This window comes from Rhea pennata, chromosome 18 (genome assembly GCF_028389875.1).
Source record: "Rhea pennata isolate bPtePen1 chromosome 18, bPtePen1.pri, whole genome shotgun sequence".
In the NCBI taxonomy this organism is placed as follows: domain Eukaryota; kingdom Metazoa; phylum Chordata; class Aves; order Rheiformes; family Rheidae; genus Rhea; species Rhea pennata.
The window spans coordinates 10,610,146-10,630,814 of NC_084680.1; the positions used below are offsets into that span (position 1 = coordinate 10,610,146).

Here is a 20,669-nt window from a genome sequence, read left to right on the forward strand (position 1 = left end):
CCGCCTTATTCAACATGTAAGAAACCAAGCGCAGACCCCAAACAACCCCCCCAAGTACGTCTGAGCCCCTCCTTTGCAGAGACGGATGGGTACTTCGGAAGATTTCCCCTGCAATTAAAAGCCCCCGAGGTCAGAAGTAAAAGAGGGAGGCGCGCGGGGGCACCGGCGCGGCCGGCTGGAGCCCGCTGCCCGTGAGAAACGCAGCCGGGGCTTCGCCTAAATCTCGACTGCATTCCTCCAGGGGGAGAAAGTGGCTTTTTTTTAAAATTATTTCTTAATGCATGTGAAAAGGTGCATGCGTGGGGAGGCGCTCGGCTCCCTCCGTGAGAAGCGGGAGGCTCCGGGGATGGTTTTCCCCTCCGAACCCTGCGGCGGTTCCTCGAAGCCCGGGAGCCCGCGTGTGCGCGTTGGCTCCCCCGGCCCCAGGCGCCTCCCCGCCGGCAGAGCCCGGCCCGGCTCCGGCGGCCGCCCCGGCCCGGGCCGGGCTCTGCACCCCCCCCCCCCCCGGGCATCCCAGCGCCGCCGAGGGGCCGCGCGCCCCCCAGCCCTGAGGATCCCCGGACGGAGGAGCGGGCGCCCCGGGGCGCTGCGCGTCGCTCGGTGCAACCGCTGAACGTCTCGGCGGCGGGGCAGGGCGGGGGGGGGCGTTTCCTAGTTATAAAAGGATGCACGATATCAAAAATCCTCTTTATAAAAACAAACGAACAGAAAAAAATTGCAGCACGGAGCCTAGAAAAACCTCGTGTCCCCGCTGCAACCGTCCTCACCCTTGCGCATGGGCTTATTTTTTTGCTCACCCTTCATACAGCAATTAGGCATTTCTCCGTAGAAATACATTTTTTTTTTCTTTCTTTTTTAAAACACTCCCATGGATTTTTTTTTTCCTTCAAATTCTCGCCACGGTTGAGCCCCCAGCGGCGCGGCGCCGCTCAGACGTCGGTGCTGATGCTGCGGCTGCGGGAGAAGGCTTCGCGCATGGCCGAGAGGCGGTTGGGGTTGAGGGCCTGCAGGCTGGCCACGCTCACCGGCAGCTCCAGCTCGTCCTGGCTGACGGTGGTGTAGCTCACGCGGTCGCCCCCGTTGGGCAGGTCCTCGGGGGGCTCCTGCAGGAAGAAGGTGGGGGGCTCGAAGGGCGAGCAGCCGGGGCAGGGCGGGCGGCCCGGCGCCGGCGCCTTGCCGAAGGGCGCGGAGCCGTACAGGGACGGCCCGTTGGTCAGCACTACGTTGCGGTTGCAGTGGAGCGGCGGGATGTGGGAGTGCACGGCGAAGTCGGGCTCCTCCTCGTCCTCTTCGGACTCATCCTTCTTGCAGCAGTAATACTGCAACGGGAGAGCAGCACTCAGCCTTGCGGGAGACAGCTTTTTATTTTATTGCACTGCATTGCATTGCATTGCATTGCATTTTTTGGAGGGGGCCTTACCTGGAGCCTACAGTAGCAGAGGACGGCGATGATGCAAAGTAAAATGACAGTCGCTAATATTCCACCTGTGATGACCACGGTCCCGGCTGTCATTCGCCCGCCTCTCCATTAACAGCCTGCAAAACAGAGCACGGCGGCGTGGGTGACAGGCCAGCGTGAGCGGGGGGGGAGGGAGGGGGGGGGAGCCCGAGCCTGGACCCCCCCCAAGTCCCCGGCTCCCAGAGTCCGGCTGCTTCTCCAAGCTCCCGACCCGGCTTGGGTGCCGAGACCCATTGCACCATTAGTGATTACAAGCAGCCTATAGAATACACATCCATTAAATACAGGCCTATATATTCTATGCATACAGTGCAGATAATTATATATTATATATTTTTAAGTTTTATAGCTGTATATAATACAGATGCATTTGCCTTTCCGAAGCTGGGCGGCAGCGAGGGCGCATCGCTCCGCAGCGTTGGCTCTGCAGCCGAGCCGGCAGCGGCCCGGCCGCGCCGGGATGAGCTACGGACCCGAGCAGAAACAGTGGCTTCTGGCCACCTAATTTACAAGCACTTTAACAGAGTTGGCCGGCAGCTTGCGAGATTGGGTTAAAACCAAAAAAAAAAAAAAAAAAGAAAAAAAGAAAGAAAGAAAAAAAAAAGAAAGAGCCCAGCCACCCCAACCCCAAATTACTCCAGCACCAGAGGAAAAGCAGCCGTATCTGTCAGGGATTTAACCGGCTTCCAAAGAAAATAAATCTATGGCATATTTTCAGGCGCTTAATGTCCTGCTAAAGTTGGGTAAGTGCTGAATGGATAAAGCAGTATCACATTTTATGCTGCCGCTGAGCGGCGCGGCAGGAGCCAGCGTAATTTATAGCCGCGTGCCGGCCGCCGGCGAGCGCCGGGCCGGAGCGGCCTCCCGCCGCCCCCCGAGCAGGAGGAATAAAGCCAGGGGAGCCGTTTCCCCCCCAAAACACATGGGTGCTTTGGAAAGGTGAAATCCCTTTTGTCAGCAGGGATTTGCGCACGGATGGGAGCAAGAGCGTTTTTGCATTTTGCTCCCCCCCCCCAACATACTTGTCTTATTAAACCTGAGTACCTGGAAGCATTAAAGTCTCCAGCGTGCACGGGCGGGGAGGGGGGAGCAGAGCACATGGAGGCCCACAAGCAGAACAATTCCTGTCTAGACCTCCTTTTTACATTTGTTCCTAATTTCATGCTCCGCAGGCTCCCAGATTCATATATTCGGTAATAAATAGCTCGGTAAAAGGAAGTGCTTCGCAGCTCCGCTGCGGTCTCGGCGAAGGTATGCAGCAGCCCCGGCGCGAGGAGCGCAGGCCCCCAGCGGCGCCGGGGCAGCAGGCGCCCGCGCGGCCCCTTCCCGGCTCTGGGGGCTTTTCTGCCGAAATGCGGCGCGCGGCAGGCCACGGGGCGGAAACCACGGCCCAAGAAAGACAGGAGGAAAGCATATGATGAAATCGTCTTAAGCCGTATCACGGGGGGACAGGCAGAGGCAGCCCCGGGTGAAAGCCAGCTCCCGGGACGCCGGTCCAGCCGCTCGAGCGCTTGGATGCAGCTGATTCCTGCCTCCCTCCCAGCCGGCTTTGCCTTCACGGGGCGCGAAGGACCGTTCACGCCACCGCAGCCCCGAGCCACTTCACTGCGCTCCCCTTGTGGCTCAGCAGGTCTTACCAAGACTTCCACTGATGCAGCTGCAGCGCTCTGGAGGGCACCATCCAGCCCTCCAGCGGCTGCAGAGTCCTCCCGCGCCCGGGATACGGGCATTTTCTGTTCGCAGCAGCCTCAAGAGACACGAGTAGAGCTGCTGCCAGCTCCAGTTATGGACTGGTGGCACCTGTCCGTGCTGAAACACCCTGGGCATCCAGGGTATGGTGACCGAGGCCTCTGTAGGACACGGGCTTTGAGGTTGCTCTTCCCATAAGCCTCTTCTCTCCTCTCTTCTGTGCTGCCATGAGGGACTGCAGGGCTTTCCCAGCACGCTGGAATCCAGTCCAGGCCCCATAAATCACCAGCATTTCTGCCCTTGCTGCAGAGACTGAGTGGAGAAGCCCCCCAAGGAGATGTCTCCTACCCAAGCCTGGGTGAAGGGGGGAGTGAGAGAAGCTTCCCACAGGCAACAGAAAAAAAGGACACTACAGAATTGCACTTGAAAAATGCAGAAAGAAGAAGGTGGGAGGAGAGCAATCACTCCAAACCACCACCAGCAGCAGCTCAAATGAACCCCCCTGGACTGCTGAGCAAGCCTGGAGGCGCCTTGCTAGTGGCCTGGTGCTGAGAGAGGCTGCTCACATCTGAGTTTCATTTCTCAGCCCTGAGGACAGCTCTCCTAGGAAGAAGGGGCCAGAGCTGTTGTGCAACCAGAGCAGCTCAGAGGAGGCCTGTGTGGGAGGACAATTTCAAAGCAGTTGGGGGTGGCCTGAGTAAAGACCATCTCAAGGGCTCCAGCCAACTCATCCCAGCTAATCGTGGCTCCAAACGCAGAGCGCCAGGTGCTGGAGCGCTCCAGCCCCGGCCGGCTCCTGTGGACCGGCTGGACCCTGGACACCGGCAGCTGCAGGAGGAGGAGACGCGACCAGTAGGGAAACCACATGGAGATTTCTTCAGGAGCCACTCAAGTGTGCTGTTAAACCAGCGTTGGGGATTTGTAGGTGTAAGAACAACCTTCAGACTACACCTCTGGAGGAATGGGGCCTCCAGCCATCCCACCCCATCCTGTCCCATCCCATCCTTGAGGCCAGGGCAAGAGACTCACCCCTGAAACCTTCTGCCCTAGCTGAAACCACTGTCACGGCAAGCCCCAGAAATCAGGTCTCAAACGGGAGCACCGGTCTCACCAAAACCGTGTGTGTACAAGGAGAGCATCTTAACTACGAAGAGCTGTAGAGCTCGGTTCGCCCTGTGCAGGTGGTGCTACCCACACGCACCCCAGGCCAGCTCCGGGTCCCGGCCCCCTCTGTAGCCAGAAGAGACACAACCCTCATTTTACAAGGAAGCTGGGAACTGTCGTAATCACCAGACTCTACAAGCTGGAGATTTAAATAAAACAGCCAAACTCAGTACACAACAACTGGCAGCACAACCACGAGAGCTGGCGGGATTCCTCGTGTCCAACACGCCCAGCACTTGGAGAAGGCTGGGGCTTGGGCCCCGCCGAAATAAAAGGACTAAAGAAACACCCCCATGCTCGAGTGTCGTTTCTATCAGCGCTTTTGCAGCGAGAAAGCCCCTGTCCTAGCCGTCCTCCTGATCGCGACTCCCTGGGAAGCGCCGAGCACGGCGGCGCTTCCCGCTGCTTCCCGGTTTGCTGTCGCAAGGCTGCCGCCACCCTTCCCGATAGTGGAACTGGGCTCTGGCCCGAGCGCACGTGCAGATGCAGATGCATCGCTGACACACGCGCTGCTCATTCCCAGCAGCAGCCCGAACCACAAACCTTTTTTTTTTCTTTTTTCTTCTTTTTTTAGTCAATAGTTGCAGCTTTCTGGCGAACCACCTCACACCTGGAGCTGGGCAGCAGGGAAGATCAGTAAATCTGACCCCGGCTGCAGGCGGGTGCAGAGCAGCCGGGCAGAGGCCGCCGGGGGTGGGGTGGGGGGGCCGTGCCCATGCCCTGGGGCCGGCGGTTAGATTTGCAGGGTGCCCAGCGTGCCAGCTGCGGGCCGGGAGCCCGGCGGGCGCCGTGCTCTAGCACACGCTGCCCTCCGCAGCGAGCCCCGCCGGCAGCAGCTGGGGAGAAGCCCGGGAAGCAAGGCAAGCGTTCGCTTGTGACCCCTTGCTGCGCGTGTGGCCTGGGAGCGGGCACTGCGGTATTTCTTCCGGGAGAAGCGGGATTGCATTTCCACGGAGGCGTGCCCCGCGAGCACAGCGGCCCGGGCGCTTGGACGTGCCCGACGCAGGCCTGCTGCTGCCGCCCTCCACCTGCAGCGGGGTGCACGCAGCATGGGGGAGCAGCACCTCGGCCCAGAGACTGAGCGACGGCGAGCAGCAAGTTGGCCTGGGTAGAGGAGACAGGATCTGAGCCCTTAGTGCTGCAAAGTCTGGGGAGAGCCTGGCTTGCCCTCACCTCTTGGAGGTAAATCCTGCCAGGCCAGATGCTCTTGCCACCCCTGGTCGCGCAGGTCCAAGGGCAAACCTCTGACAGCATCAACCGCTAGCTAAAGCCATCGTCCGGCAAGCAGCCACCAGCCCGGGTGGTGGGGAACCAGCAAATAAGTTAGAAGCCCAAAAGAGTTTGGTGGCAAATACAGCCTGATTTCTGCATTTCCCCCGGTTCCTGTAATCCTACCCAGTGAATGAACAAGAGCAGGGCTGCTAGGAACAGCCGGGCAGCGTGCCAGCGGGAGACTTTGCATTTATGGAGCCAGCGGACATGGCAGCTGCCAGAAACACAGGCGGAGAACGTGGCTTTCGTATGAAAAACACTTTAAGCAGGCGGCCTGCATCATTTCTGTTTGCTTTCTCTCTCCTCCTCATGACGGCAGCATTTCTGGCCTGGGGGTTGATGCTCTGCGTAAACAGCAGGGATTTTAACAGCCAGGATCTACCGCCGGCAGGCGGGAAGGGGTGCGCGGGGACGCAGTGCGCGCCCGTCGCTTGGACGAGGCCGGCTGAGCACTCCCATCAGCAGGTCCCCTTAGCTCTGGCTGCTGTCCCTCGGGGCGCGCCGGTGACATGCAGGGGGCCGAGGTCTTTCCCTACCCTGCAGATAGGGGTTTGGGCCGCGGCTGAGGATGCCTGGAAGAAGAAGGGGTTTGGGAAGTGAGTCTCGGGCAGGAAGGGCTCCACCACCTGCGAGATGCAACCCCACCTGGGCTGCACGCACAAGCTGCGGCACTGCTGCGGGCTTCCACGTGACAAATCAGCACAGGGAGCAAAGATTTTCACATCAGTCTGAAAGCGCCGGTCCCTTCCTGGTGGCCTTGCAGCGGTGATCTGGTCTGTAATTAATTGTGGAGTCAACTGACACTATTATGGAGGTAATATCTAAACGGGAGTTCAGCTGAGACTGCAGTACGACCCACGTGGCTTCACCCACCGCTGAAGCACCCCCAGCTCTGCTCTGAACAGACTCCGACACTGAAGCTCCCACTAATGTCCAAATTGGAAACAATATTTTCAAAAGGCGATTTATATACAGCGCCGCAATAAATTATTCAGCAGATAGGCTATCACTGGAGCAGCGCTGAGCTCTGCAGAACAGGATCTCAGCCCCCTCCTGGGCTCCTGCTCGTAGTGACGCAGTCTGGGCAAGGGTGGGAAGGCAGCCCGGGGAGGCACCCGCCGGGCCCACGGCTCGCGGCGATGCCGTAGGGAACGGCGGAGGGCAGGAGGAAAACGCCTGAGCTCCCGAGGACGTGGCCTGGAGCGACGGGGAGAGCTGGGCGAGAGAGAGCCCCCTCCTCGCCCGGATGCAGGTTCAGGGCTCTCCCGCTGCTTTTAGCTCCCCTGGTGACAAGAGTAAAACCCCCAGGGGCATCAGGCTAATGCAAGAGGAGCATCGGGTACAGCCCAGCAGCTCGCGTCTCTCACAGCCCAGGATAACCCCCCCCCCAGCCAGAAACGCTCCTCTGGGGCTCCCGGAGCAGCACCGGGGCTCAGGCTGGGGGGGGGGGGGGTGGACGCAGACCGCGAACGCTGCGGCGAGCCTGGGCCACCTGTGGGTTCTTCTTACCGTCCCGCAGAATTTTATAGCCTAAATGCTGTGCGGGCATTCAGGCCCAGGCTGCGGGGCAGCCCAAGCGCTCCTAGAAAAGCTGCTGTTTTCCCGGGCAGACGGGGCGGACGTGCCGCGATCGAACCCCGCGGGTGTCCCTGCGAGCAGCCGCTCCGCCGAAGCGGCCGCGTGATGTTCTGGCGCAGGAACAGCTCGTCGGGAAGGAAATCCAGGAAAGGAGGCCGAGGCTTTCCATGGGATTCAGCATACAGAATCTGGGGTTTTCCTGAAGCCCATCTTGCAAGAATCACAGAAATAGAAAGAAGGAACAATTAGGGGATCCACTTCCCTGGACATCCCCGCTGACCATTTTTTAAATCGGAAATTGGCTCTTACTGAGCTTTTGATTTTTCAGCGCACTTGACCCGGCTGCCTTCAAAGCGAATCGATCTCGGGGGTTCCTGCCCCAGCCTATTGCAAGAAGGAATACGCGCTCCGCCGTAATGAGGCAATAATGTCGTTTAATCTGACTAAATCACGCCTAAGGAAAAATAATATTTGCACAGCTCATCAAAGAGGCACGGAGACTCACTAAGCACAACTCCGGGCATGAATTTAAATGACTGCGGATGCTAAATGGAGCGCAGCGGTGCTGCTGGGGCCGGGCGGAGGGCAGAGGAAGCGCCGGATCCGCTGCCCGCGGAGCCCCCTGCCCAGGGGACCCCAGAGGGGCGGCTACCTCTGCCCCAAGCAAACGGGGGACGATTCACAGATGGGTCATGTTCCTGCAAGAGTCGGGGGTACCTGACCCCAGACCTGGGTTTTCCCTGGCATCCAGCCTCCGTCACCACTGTGCAGACCCCGGCCCCTGCACCACGCAGCGCAAAGCACCGAGCACTCCCTGGTCTGGTACGTTCCCGCCAGCCTAGCAGAGGTAAAGATTAAAAATTAGCCCCGAGGAAGCTGCTGTGCTGGACTTGCCTCCGGGTCTGACCTGGTGCAGGGCAGCAGCAGGGGCTCTGCCGTCACCCAGCCAGACACTCCCCGTTGGGCTTTGAGCGCTGTCACCAAACCAAGCAGAGTTTTACCCTCCACTGTCCCACCTTTCATAGTCCAAACAGTCACACACTGCATAAGCACTGGGAATTATTTCCATACATCAGCTGAAAAGCAGACAGTAATCCAAAACACACATAAGCAGCCTAAACATCAAAAAAAAAAAAAAAAAAAGAAAAAAAAAAGAAAAGAAAAAAGAAAAGAGAGAGAAAAAAAAGAAAAAAAAATCCAGATCCAGGTCTGTCTTTCTACCCCGCATCATTTAATTGCCTCCTGAATTAAGGCTTAGTCAGCTTGAGATATTTAGCATCGGAGTGAGCAGTTCTTGGTATTATCAGCTTGAGATAAGCTATTGCGATCACTGCTAAGGAGGAAATAAATCAGAGGGTAGAAAATACCCAGCTGCCAAAGACACTTCTCCTGATGGACTGTTTTGAAAACCTCCTCTGGCTAACCTGAACAGCTGGTATTAGCTTCTTAAGAACTAACAGTAAGTCTTTTTCCCATCCAGTTCACCAAACACTCCCCACACGCCCTGTCCTTCACCATCCAAAGGGAACGTGCATCTCAGCCACCTTGCAAGGAGCAACCTGCTGGAGACCAGGCTGAAAGACCAGAAAGTCTTAACGGTCAGAAAGCTGCAATGAAGTGACACATGAAAGGTGGAAAAAATAAAGGGGGGGGGGTAATTTTACTAGAAGAAAGCTCAGGAAAGGAAACTCGGAGACAATCCACTTCCCTGGAGAAAAGCTAGGCTGGCTGCTCAGAACGGAGAGCGAAGGAAGACCATAGTTATTTATCCCGATTATCAGCAAACCAACGAAAGCAGAGCTGCATTGCAAAGTGCATCACAGAGCAGAGGTATCAAAACAGGGTGGGAGTCAGTCTGAGGTGATTTCTGGTTACAGGATCATTTCTGGAGTGGCTGGACCAGCTCTGTGCCAGGGAGCTTGTCCTTCTGAAACAGCAACTCTCCCCAGAATTGCTCCATTCTCTCTGAATTTTGGAAGCTCTTCAGGATGAAAACCAGCTACTGCTGTTCTCAAAGCCTGATGAAGCCAGGGGAGCCCAAGTGTTCATGACCTTTTACACTAATAAATCATGCCAGCTTTCCTAGTGCAACATCACCTGGCAAATGCCTTGAGAGCAGTAGTTTTGTCACTCCCTTGCTTGGATGGGACCGCTGGGACATGCAATGTGAAGCAACTCACGGAGAGATGCTGGCTGAGGTTACAGCAAGTCACAGTGCCAGCTCCCAGCTCCCGCCTGGGAGAAGAAGCTGTCCTCAGTAGGTTTTACACATACTGTGACTCATATTGCCACAGTAGAAAGGGGTAAAAGCACCCCACAAAGCTCCTGAGGAAGTTTTCTGGTGCTAATGGCACTAACACTGCAGCTAAGAAGGGTTTGACAGTCCCAGCCTGGAGAGCCTCTGTGCAGGAGGATCTTGTGCACATCATGTTACCAAGATGGTGATGGAGACAAGGCTCCTGTGGGATAGAGCTGCTATGTGGTGGGAGAGCAAGGATTTGTTACCCTCTGAAGGCCACGCAAAGCATCAGGAGAAGCATTCCTCATGGTGGCCCTCCCACAGTTACTGCTGCAGCTTGGAGGAGTTTCTTGGCTCCGGCTATGCAGAGGAGTCCACACGGAGCCTCATTCCTATGGGAAGACATTGCAGCAACCAGCTGGGGGGAGACCAACCACGCCAGCCCTGCTGGGATTCAAACCCCTGCTGCTAGGAACGCTGCACGCCTCAGAGCTTGTGCTTATACCTTTTAGCTTTTGCCTAAGGCCACAACAAACCCTTGCTGACCCACGGACAGCAAAGAGAAGACCAACAGCTGATGCAGCCAGCAGCTGGCCCCAGCTAAATTCAGCCTTCATGCAACATCTCAGCCAACGCAGTTTAAGCTGTGGGCCTCAGCCCTGTAGACCTGCTCAGCTCTGGCCAGTGTAGCAGTGTCACACTTTGGGGGCGGGGGTGGGAAGAAAGTGCTGCTACTATAACACCAGTTTTACAGACAGGGAAACTGAGGCACGCGCTGATTGGGGCTCGGCTTTTGAAGCCTGGTATGGTGATGTCTATCAAACGCCAGCTCATTTCCAGGCTAAGGTGACTCTCCCCCGCGCTGGCACTCGGGATGAGGGGCCCCGGCTCCGGGCACTGCCGCCTGCTCCGTGCCCCCCAGCCCTGGCGGCCCCCGCGATGCCGCCAGGCCCAGCCAGCGGACCGGGGCTGGCCGTAGGAAGGACACGTGCAGGGCACCTTTCCACTGAGCGGCAAAATGCAGCCGGCTTTGCATTTCCAAGAGGTGAGATCCCAGCTCAGCATGAAGGGAGGATCTTAGGCAGATTAAAGTATTTGTGAACTGCACAATTGTCCCTCATTTGCTTTTATGAAACAGGCCCCAAATGGCTGGGATGGAGGCAGCAGAAAGCACCGTTTCCTTGGTGCATACTGAACGCACCGAGCCGAGCGCTCCAGGGACCATCCTGCATCCAGCCTCGGCCACGGGCAGGACAGGGAGCAGCAGCCGTCACTCACTCCTTGCAAGCCCCAGAGCCGGCACGCGTCCCCCGGCTGTGCCTCAGCCCCCAGCGCTGCGTCCGGGGCACCCCCAGGACCCTGCTGCCCCAGGCCTTTTCCTAAACTCACTCTCGGTAACGTGGTTTACGTGTTGCCAGCTGTAAGGAATGAAGAGGGAGCACAGCCAGGGCTGCCTCCACCCCCGTGCTCACCAGTAAATGACATCAGCTCCTGGTCCAAGGGGACGCGCTGGCACCAGTCAGAGCTGGTGTCTAGGCACCATCTGCCCCGCGTCGGCTCCCTCGTGCCACCTCTCACCTTGCTGTGCTACGAGGACAAAGTTTTCCGGTGCGTCCCTCACAGCGTGCCGTGGCGGTGTGCTCTTACTCTGGCTGGAGGATTACTCCCGGGCTTCGAGGCAGCAGTTTTTCACGGAGCCCCGCTTGGGAGGGACCGCTCTCGGCTGGAGAGGAGGCTGCCGGCCGCCCCGCGGCAGCTGCACAGGCGCACGTGGGCTCCAGGTCTCCGCGCAAACTCTTCACTCTTGCTTTTAGCTCTTCCTTCCCTCTCTCCCCCTTACTGATCTCACCTCTCTTCCCAGTCACTCCCTCTCCGAGTTGCCTTTTGCCTGGTTTTCCCCGGCAAACCCCGCAGATCTCTTCTCCCCCCATCCCTCGCGACCCCAACCCCCTGCAGCGCGTCCTCGGCCCGCGCGCGCAGATCCTGCTGCCGCGTGCAGCCCAGTCCTGGCTCCGGCCACGACGGCGCCGACCCTCCGGGCTTCCCCAGGAGCCGCGCGGGCGCCGGCAGCCCCACCTGGGCTCTCCAAAGCGACGCACGTCCTCGCCTTAAAAAAATCCCGGGAAATCACAAACGAGGGTACGGAGTTTCCATAGCTACAGCTTTACGTTGCTCCCGCGGAGGCTCAAGTCCAGCCCGTGTAAGGAAAAGCAGAGGGTTTTTCCCGCTCCGCTCCCACCAGGTGCTACGACACAGGAGCAGCGCAGCGGACGGGAGGGACTGAGCTCCGTGAGCGCAGGAGCACGCGTAAGCGCCAGGCGCTGCCGGCACGCGCCGCCCCGGGGGCTTTCGGGGGCTTCGATTACAGCTTTTCCTGAGCGAGGAGAGGGGGAAAGATTTAACTCGGAGGAAGAAGAAACCCACGACAACAAACCAGTCAGAAGCACAAAGCGGAGAAGGTTGAGTGTTTCTCGCAGCTCAGCTGAGAAGCGCCATCCGGCAAATAAAGAAACGGCCAAAAACCTTCACACGAACTGTTCCTCTCGAAAACACGTGGGCTTAACAGAGCTGCTGAGATCAAGGCTTTGAAATATCGGCTGTTCCCAGGGACAGCACCTTTCAGAAACCAAAACGCATGATCTGCCACCACGTGACGTATCTTTCTGCCTGCATCAGCGCCCGAGCGACGCGGCCGCTGCCTCTGCCGTGGCTCCGGGGCGCTGGCGAGGCCTCGTGAGGCCCCGAAGCTCAACGATTTTACCCCTCTACAGCCAACAGTGCTAACACAACTTAGCAATATTTCTGATTTTTATTTACTACCAGTCAAGCCAGGTAACATTTTTAACACCTGCCCTTCGTCTGTCCCTCGAGCACCCAGCAGCGCGACACCGCGCTTATGGCGGCATCCGGAAGGCAACCAAGAGCAGCGCTTGCTTTGCCAGAAACCTGTATCATGTCTCGTGTTTTCTATAACCTATGCAGTTTTACTTAAAAATAAAACAAAAACAAAAATGTGATGCCAGCAACTCGAGAATATGTGCAACCAGGAAAATCCGACTTTCTGTGGGCTGAATCTGCTCCCACGAGCTACCACGAGAGGCAGGAATAACTCTCGGGAAGTCAGCGATGCTAAACTGTTGCAAATCAGAAGCAGCAAGCTGCAACTGCCTGAAGTTAATCGTGTAAATATTATGCCTGTCTTTCTCGCAGGGGAGCGCGCAGCCCCCGGGGTGTCACAGGCAGCGCTGCCCGGAGCGGGAGCGGGCTGACCGCGCGCACGTTTATTCCCTCTCCTTGTTTGCATGTGAAAAGGAGTCTCGGGGGAAACCCACGGGGCTAGCCCTCAGTTTGAATTATTTCCCCAGCCCCTATTTTGTCCAAGATCCCGCAAAATTAGCTCAACAGCAAACCAAAACCAACCCTTCCTATCCTTGCCCCGCAGGTTCGCTCCCGCTCTCGCAGCGCGGCTGCTTCTCCCCAGCTCGCACCAGCAATCTCCCCAGGCCTTGCTCACCCGGCAGGTGACCCCACTCGAAAGAAGATACGGCCTCTTCCTTCCACACGAGAGCTTTACAGACTGCATCCCTGCCAACCCCGCTCGCCCTGGCTTGCCGAGAGGGCCTGGAAGAGATCCCGGCTTCCTCCTAGCAGCAAGGCCGGGCATTTCCCAGGCCGCCTCTCAGCAGCCAAAGCACTGAAGCTCCTGCTCAAAACGGAGTCTCCGGCTGGCTCGATACAGTGTCGTCCCCCCCCCCCCGAGGGAGCCCAGCTTGGATTTCCACAAGGGCACAGTATCCTGACACACACCTCACGTGTATTTTGTTAACTCGGGGCCTCCCCAGGAGCAACACGAGAGCTATTGCGCTGCAAACGGTTTCCGCAGATGAAGTTCGAGCTGAGTCAAGTTGCAGCCGTTCGTTGTACCAGAACCAGGCAGCTACCGGCAGCGCGCTCACCAAAGAGGCCCATCAGCCTGGATACGCACGGGTTGGCCAGGTTTCTCCCAAGCAAAGCTGATCTCTACCCTGTAATCCATCCCGCAGTATTTGCAGCGTGCGGGATGGAGGCTATGCCGACTGCCACTAGAGGGGACGCGTTGATTTTAGCAGTGCTGCAACAGCAGACGCTGGAGAGCAGAGCCCGGCTGCCAGCGCGCTTCGGGCAACGGTTACCGCGTCCAAGCCCCGGTGGAAGATCGGGCGTGGGAACGAGCAACGCGCTCGGCGAGGGAGACTCCCTGCGCCAAACAATTTTTAATCTATCTACAAAAGACAGATCAAAGGAAATAGCATCATCTCTGTTTTACAGCGGGGGCACAGATGGACAGAAGAAGAGTCAGTGATTTGCCAAAGCTCAGGCAGGAAAACCCACGATAGATCTTAAAACCAAACAAATCCAAAACCACGCTGAGAGCAAAGGGAATCCAGACATTAATGGCACGGCAAAGCCGAAGCAACAGCCGCTGCTTGAACGGGGAAGCATGCTCCTGCCACGCGCAGGCGGCAGTCTTCAGACTCTGAGGTCTGCACAGATGATTGCACTGTCGCTGCCAGTTATGTCAGAAAATATTATATTATTTTCTGGGGAAAAGATAAACATAGAACCCAGGAGAGTAAAGGTAGAAAACTGGTGACAAAAATGAGTAAAACTGTTTGTAGGTAAGTGAGTCTTCCAGCAGGCAATCATCCCTGCAAACGGATGTTTCTGTAGAGCTGCAATTCGCACGCTGTGACACAGCCGCGGTCGGCTCGCCCGGCGCCTCCCTGCGAGCTCCCCGTGCCCGCAGGCACGCCGCGGCGCGGTCACAGCACACGCCAGCTCCAGTGAACTCCACACATCCGCTTCTCCAGCCAAGTCCGAAGCCTCTCTCGCTGGCGGCGGGTGCCAGCTTGCAAGTCTCCGAGTCTCGAGCCGCTTGGATCTGCTGCAGGGCGAGGGGGCCGGGCCAGGCGAGGCTGGGGCGCACGAGGGCTGGGCAGCGGCGGTCCCCAGGGAGCTGCGAAGCGCTGGCAGCACCAGCGACCCGGGTGCTGGCCCTTCCGCGGGCAGCCCGCTGCCTTTCGTTACCGCTGATATTTTCTCCCCTTTAATTTCAAAGACTCTGAAGCGCTCAGCGAGGGAAGAGACAATCTGGCTTCTAGCAATTTTAGCTCTTCAGGTGCACGCAGAAGTGTTGCAAACAGCCAGTTCTGCCCACTACGGCCAAGCCTGGACGGAGACCTGCTTTCCAGGCAGCCGAGGAGCACAGCACCGCTCTGCACGGGATCGAGCGGAAGGACAGGGGACTTCTCCTCCCGGTTTGCCAGGAGGCCCTGACAGCATGAGGGAAGGAGATCGCAGCTCTCTCTGCGGCGTCCCCCCGCCAGCATAACCACCTTCCGCAGCTCAGACCTTCCGATGAACTTGTAACCAGAGAAAAGCTACAGCGTGGCCTCAAAACCGTTCCTAAAGCTGGCAATGCAGAGGGTTTCATCCCCCATCTATCAAGAAGATCATCATCTTTATCCCCTGCCAAACAGAGGCCGATTAGTGCAGCTGTGGAGGGAGCCTAAGCTGGAGTTCAGTGGAAATTGAAAAAAAAACCCTACAAGCTCTTTAAGCAAAGCCTATCTTTCAGGCTGGCAGCTTCCAAGGGTTATCTCGCCACCCAAGTTTCCTGTAATTGGTATCTTAGAAAGCAAAGAAGAGAAAAGGGCTGCAGAACAAGCAGTAGTTACTGACCTGTGTGAGGGAAGAGCTGGAGCATCAGCAAATAATTAGGAGTAGAAAAGCAGATGGGAAAGAGCAAGGCTGGGCTGTGCGGGCTCCGCTCGGCTCCCGCAGGCACGCACCGGCTGAGCTCCGCTGCGGATCTGACACCGGCCTGCGCCAGCACCCGGGCAGGGCTGGAGCGGCAGCGGAGGACCGGGAGTGAGCGCCGGGGCCGGGTGCTCCCCGGAGCGGGGCGGCGTGCTGGAGGCCTCCTCCAGCCTCTTCGATCACGCTCAGCCCCAGCTCACTCCCATGGGAAAACAGTGGCAAAACAGCGTGAAAGACACGGGAGCATGTGACACGGGTTCCTCCCCATCGCCCGTCTCTGAGGTGCATGAAATTAGCACTGAGAACTAATTCTGTTCGCCCTCGGGCCAAGGTAGGAAGCCAGGAGTAATTTCCACCGGCAGAGAGTGCGGGTGGGAAGCTGGTGTGAGTAACTGCAAAGCCACATCTCCCTGCTGCCACATTTTAGCAGCCTCCTCGTCACCTGGATGAGGGAAGGGGATGGCTGGCACTTTGCTTCTGCAAACATTTCACTTGCCTCATTCCTTTTTTCTTTTTTTAATAAGGATGCTATTCACTGAATGGGGAAATGATGCATAAAAGATGTAGTCTGCAGAGTTATCTCCCGCACTCACCTCCAGCAGCCTCCTCTCCCGGGCTGGGCAGTCTCACACCCTCCATCTCTGAGACGGTGACTTTACTCATTGCCAATGAGAATTTTTTTCTCCTCAGAGCTTTGAGCAGGGCTCTCCCACCAGCCTTCTCTGCTGACGTGGGCCCTGCTGTGCTACAACGCTGGCCTGAGAAACCTGTGTGCTGTGGAACCCCGACGGACCCCACAGCCCCGCGGTGCCCCTCGGCCCGTGCCCTTTCCACAGTCAGATGCACACTTCCTAGGCTTGATCCAGCCATCACTGAAGTAAACAGAAAACTTCATTTCTTCTGTTTGGATCAAGTCCCCGGCATGGGTAGGACCAGCTGAAACTTGCTTTGGGGTTTCTTATATCTTTCCCCTAAAATGTCCTTCAGAAAAAGGCAATTAGCACAGGACCATTAAGGCTTTCCCATTGCCCGGCCAGCTAATTCGCTAGGAGTCTCTTGAAATAACCTTTAAACAATAGATCCTGTCTGGTTTGCTGAGTGTTTCTGAACTCAACGGTAATGCATCCAGATGTCATCTGTGTCTACTGTAGGCCTAACTATTTCTGGAAACACACCAAGGGCAAATTGCTTGGATAATGTCAGATATTGTTGCTCAGAGAATGTGACAAGTTCCCATTTCTTTGATAAAAGCCGTGGAGCAGAGGGGAGCACGCCGGGGAGCCAGAGGTGCATGCACAGCACCATACCATCCCCACAGACCCGTGTAGGCGTTGCATACGGTGCCCTGTAGCTTGTCCCCTGTATGATCATAGGCAGGTGCAAGCCGCATGCACTCCCCATTGGGAGGAAATTAGTGTACTGCCAAGCAAAGCCTGACAAGCTCGAACTGCCATGAGGATCCTGCCGGCTTGTCACTACAGGTGGCTTTTTTTTTTTTTTTTTTTTTTTTGTCCTGTAGGAATGAAATAGGGAGAAGAGCACTGGGGCTAAGCTACCTTCATGGCCAGGCAAAATTCAGGAGTGAGGCTAGGCTCGTGTTGTGCCATTATTCCAAGTGAAGCCAAACACCAGCTCTGACCCATCACAGGTGCTTGTCTCGACAAGCAAGATAAAACCCTGTCCAAAGTGAGAGGGTAAACAAAACTCCCCCAGCAGTGGACTCATCTCTTGCCTCCGTGCCCCGGGCTGCCGGGAGGAGCACCAGGCACACGTGGCGGGAGATGCCAGTGCTGCCTGGCAGCCCCCGGGTGCAGTTTATAGTTGGTGCTCCAACTCCAGTGAAAAACCCGCATTCACAGCCCTGTAGGACGGGGTGAAACAAGCTGCACGGGGATTCCCAAGCCCCAAACACCTCGTGCAAACGGGAAGCGGGCTGGGAGCCACAACTGCCTGGGTGCCTTGCTTCTCCAGCAAGCATTCATTTGGAAACCCCATCCCAGACGGCCACTGCAGAGCCAGCCCCTGTGATTTTGGCCAAAATCAAAATTTCTCCTTTCTGCGCTGTGTCTGACACAGGGGCACTGTCACCTTGAGAGCTGCACAGCCCGCAGGAACCGGTTCATCTCTCTGGTGCCCCAAGCCACGATTAATGGGTCATGGTTATCATTAAACTTTCCAGAGAGAAATGTGTCCAAGGATATTTCAAAAAGTTATTAGAATTTTTAATTTTTTCCCCCAGCCCTTTCAGTTGACCTCTGCAGTGGCCGGTTCTCTTGGAGACTGCAGAGCCCGGAGGGTCCTAGTGTCGGGCCGTCTCCAGGCTGCTCTTTGTCAGCCCGGAGCTCTCAGCCATGACCTGAATGTTGCTGGAAGGTCTGAAGGGAGTCAGACTCCATCACCCAACATATTTTTAGTCCCTCTGCCAAGCTGTGGCGTTTGAATATATGTTTTTTCTCAGTCAAAAGGTAAATAAATCCTGTAATAAATTACATCATGAGGAGAAAAGGAGCTAATAACGACATGGGAGGAAGCATAAAGCAGAACAGGAACTAGCTGCAACTTCAACCCCTCCTTGCCACCTCTCCTCCACTCCTTCCCTGCTCTTCTTACATGTTAAAGGGTTGCATCACAAGCCATCTCAGTGGGAGCCCTGCTAGCAGCAAACGCTTCTTCCCTGGCCATATCCTGACCCCCCCCCCCCAATAACATGACAGCCAGGTAGCACAACATGATGTGTGAGGAGATGCCGAGTTAGGTCTATTCCTCATGACACCACTAGCACAGTTAGGCACCATTCAGCCAAGTGAAAAGCTCAGAGGTTGGAACCTGCTCGAACATGTCAATACTATACAGCTTTGGTCAACTGCAAAACTCCTCACGGAACTAACCCCTGGGAACTGAGGACATACCCTGATGGGCCTGAGGGTCAGTGTCAGCATCTTCGGGCTGCAAGGATGTAGCTAAGCTCCCTGGCTGTGCACAAGCACCCAAGAGCATTGAGCACACAGACACTTTTGTGGATCTGGCTCCCAGCAGAGTTTTCAAAGAAGCCTTAGGAGCTTTGTTGGTTGTTCTTCATCTTCAGGCATGCAAATGCCCTTAAAAAGACTTGAGCCAACACATCACTGAAAAAGAGCGGGTTGTCTGCTACTTAGCCACTTCCAAAAGCATTCTCCTTAAATCATAAATATGTGAGGTGAAACTTTCAGACTAGATTATCGTATCACCTATATGAACAAGGGTTTGGAGACTATTGCAATTATCATGGAAAAGGATCAGGATGAAACTTGAAAACTGGAACTATCTACAAGGCTTTGCTGGAATGCAAACAGAAACACAATTAATAAACTGCTGCAATTAATAAACACAGCACTGGTACCTTTCTGTGACTCTATTGTGTTCAGGCGGGCACATGCATTTCAGAACTACCTGTATTTCTAATCTGCGTTCACTGACAAGGGAGCAGAAAGGAACAAGTGCAGAGTGGCTGTTTCCTTTCTTTCTCCTCACACTGCCACATTTTTCATAAGTGAGAACCAACATATGGAGGGGCGATACATCACTGCCAGTCACTTTAGAGCATTTTGCTGAAGTTCTTTATATCTTTTGAGCACCAGCACCAGTCTCTACAAGTTCTTGTCATTGTTCTGTGCAGAAATCACAGTGTGCAGAGGAAGGAGGTTACAGGTTTAATTACAGCTGCACGCTCTTGAAGGTGTTTGAACTGTCTTTTCACCAAGTGACATCTTTAATGCATCTTTCTGCTTATTTCAGAAAAGAAGACAAAGAACCATAAAAGGCTGCAAACAACTTTTCTTTGTTCACACGCCATTGCAATGGGGCAAGTGCCTAAGTGCAGGTGTTTGGCTGGCTTGTACATTTAGTTTATGAGCAATGTACATAAACTATTATCCCTTAGCAGCATTATATTTTAGATGCTTACACAGTGAAGGCATAAGATACAATGACTGAAAAACCCAATCGTACAGGGCTCTATTGCTCAAAGGAGGTCAGCCAGGAGAACTATCCACACGCCAAACACATTGGGGTACCAGCCAGGTTTCCTAAAATGACAGGTATCCATCATGGGCAACTTAGGTGTTTTATTTTACCATCTAGGTTTTACACTGATCTCACTGCTCTTTTTAAGCTAGAAGACAATCATCTGTTGAACCTCCAAGTGCTGTCTTCTCTTACCTTTAATTTACTCTGTCAGAAACGTGTCTACCTTAATGAGTATGAGCACACCCCCACTACCTTCCGAGTCTGGTGATCTGTTATGTCTAACATAAATAATCCTGTCTGAAACCACTCAATACAGGGAAATGAAAAGCCATCTTCCCTTGGGAGCTCTCTCTCCCTCACGCAACCCCCCGCAGCTTGCAGACTACCTTTAATGCACTGAGCGATGTCCATGTGCAAACCCTGGTCTCCAGGTGAGATGTGCACACAGATCGGCGCGAGCAGCTGGTTTTGGCCCCAGGCCGAGTGCGCGAAGGCGGACGAGCTGTCCCCAGAGCAGAGAAGGACACAGCCTGTGTGCCCAGGAGGGCATGGCGCAGGGGGAGGTTTCCCTCCACAACCCTGAGAGATGCTTTAATGACCTCCTTCCCATATACAGCTTTGACTCTAAAGACATTGCAAGAATTAGCAAAAGGAAGCCGGGAGCACCCTGCTCTTTCTCCTCCGAGCCCAAGGTGCTGGGGTTTGACCGGCCTCCCTGTGACAGATGACAGGGGAGCAGATGCCATGCAATTCTCCAGGTCCCTATCTGCTCCATCTCTAGTGCTCCAAATCCCTTCCTAGCCACAACTGTCACGGCAGGGCTAGTCCTCTGCCTGCTTTCCTCTCCGCAGACACTCCCTGCGGACGGCGGCTGGGCTGCCAGTCTCCAGGAGCAGCAATCCCACCGCGGCTTTGGAAAACAAGAGAAGCAAGTGCAGTTTAGGATGCACCGGGAGCCGGGAAGGGAGGGGTTGGGGGGGAGAAGGGAAGTGAGGAGGGGGGGGGGAAGCGCTGCAGGAGAGCCCGGCGCTACCGGGGACGGGGCCCGGCCGGGAGCAGACGGGCCCCGGCAGAGGCCGGGTTGGTCCCTGCGCACGCACCGCAGCCTCGGCGCGGGGCTCGCTCCGCGCTCCGCGCACCGCCGCCCTGCCCGTCCTCCCCGTCCCTCTTACCTGCAAACATTGGAATTGCGCCTTGATCTCTCAGGTGAGGACCGCGTCTGGCAGCGTCTCCAGCTCGGAGAGCATCAATGCGAAAACAGAACTACCGATTAAAAATTAAAAATAAAATAAATAAAAAAGAGAAACCGATTTACCGTGCAAAGCGAGCGAGACGGGAGCGAGCGCCCTGGCGGCGGCACATGGCCGGTCCCGGCAGCCGCGGCTCTGCGGGGGAGCGCGCCCCGCTCCGCTCCGCTCCGCACCGCACCGCACCGCACCGCTCCGCGCCGCGCCGCGCCGCTCC

General features: G+C 56.2%; 1 protein-coding gene across 1 annotated transcript; it reads right to left on the reverse strand.

Annotated features, from left to right (window-relative positions):
- Positions 1-929: 929 nt before the first annotated feature.
- FAM163B (family with sequence similarity 163 member B) lies at positions 930-20,463 on the reverse strand. The gene is made up of 3 exons (XM_062591130.1): positions 20,378-20,463; positions 1,421-1,536; positions 930-1,319 (listed from the first exon to the last, which is right to left on the reverse strand). Exons 2-3 carry the CDS (start codon positions 1,511-1,513, stop codon positions 930-932), a joined length of 483 nt encoding a protein of 160 aa, XP_062447114.1. The 5' UTR covers positions 1,514-1,536; positions 20,378-20,463.
- Between the last annotated feature and the right edge of the window lie 206 nt (positions 20,464-20,669).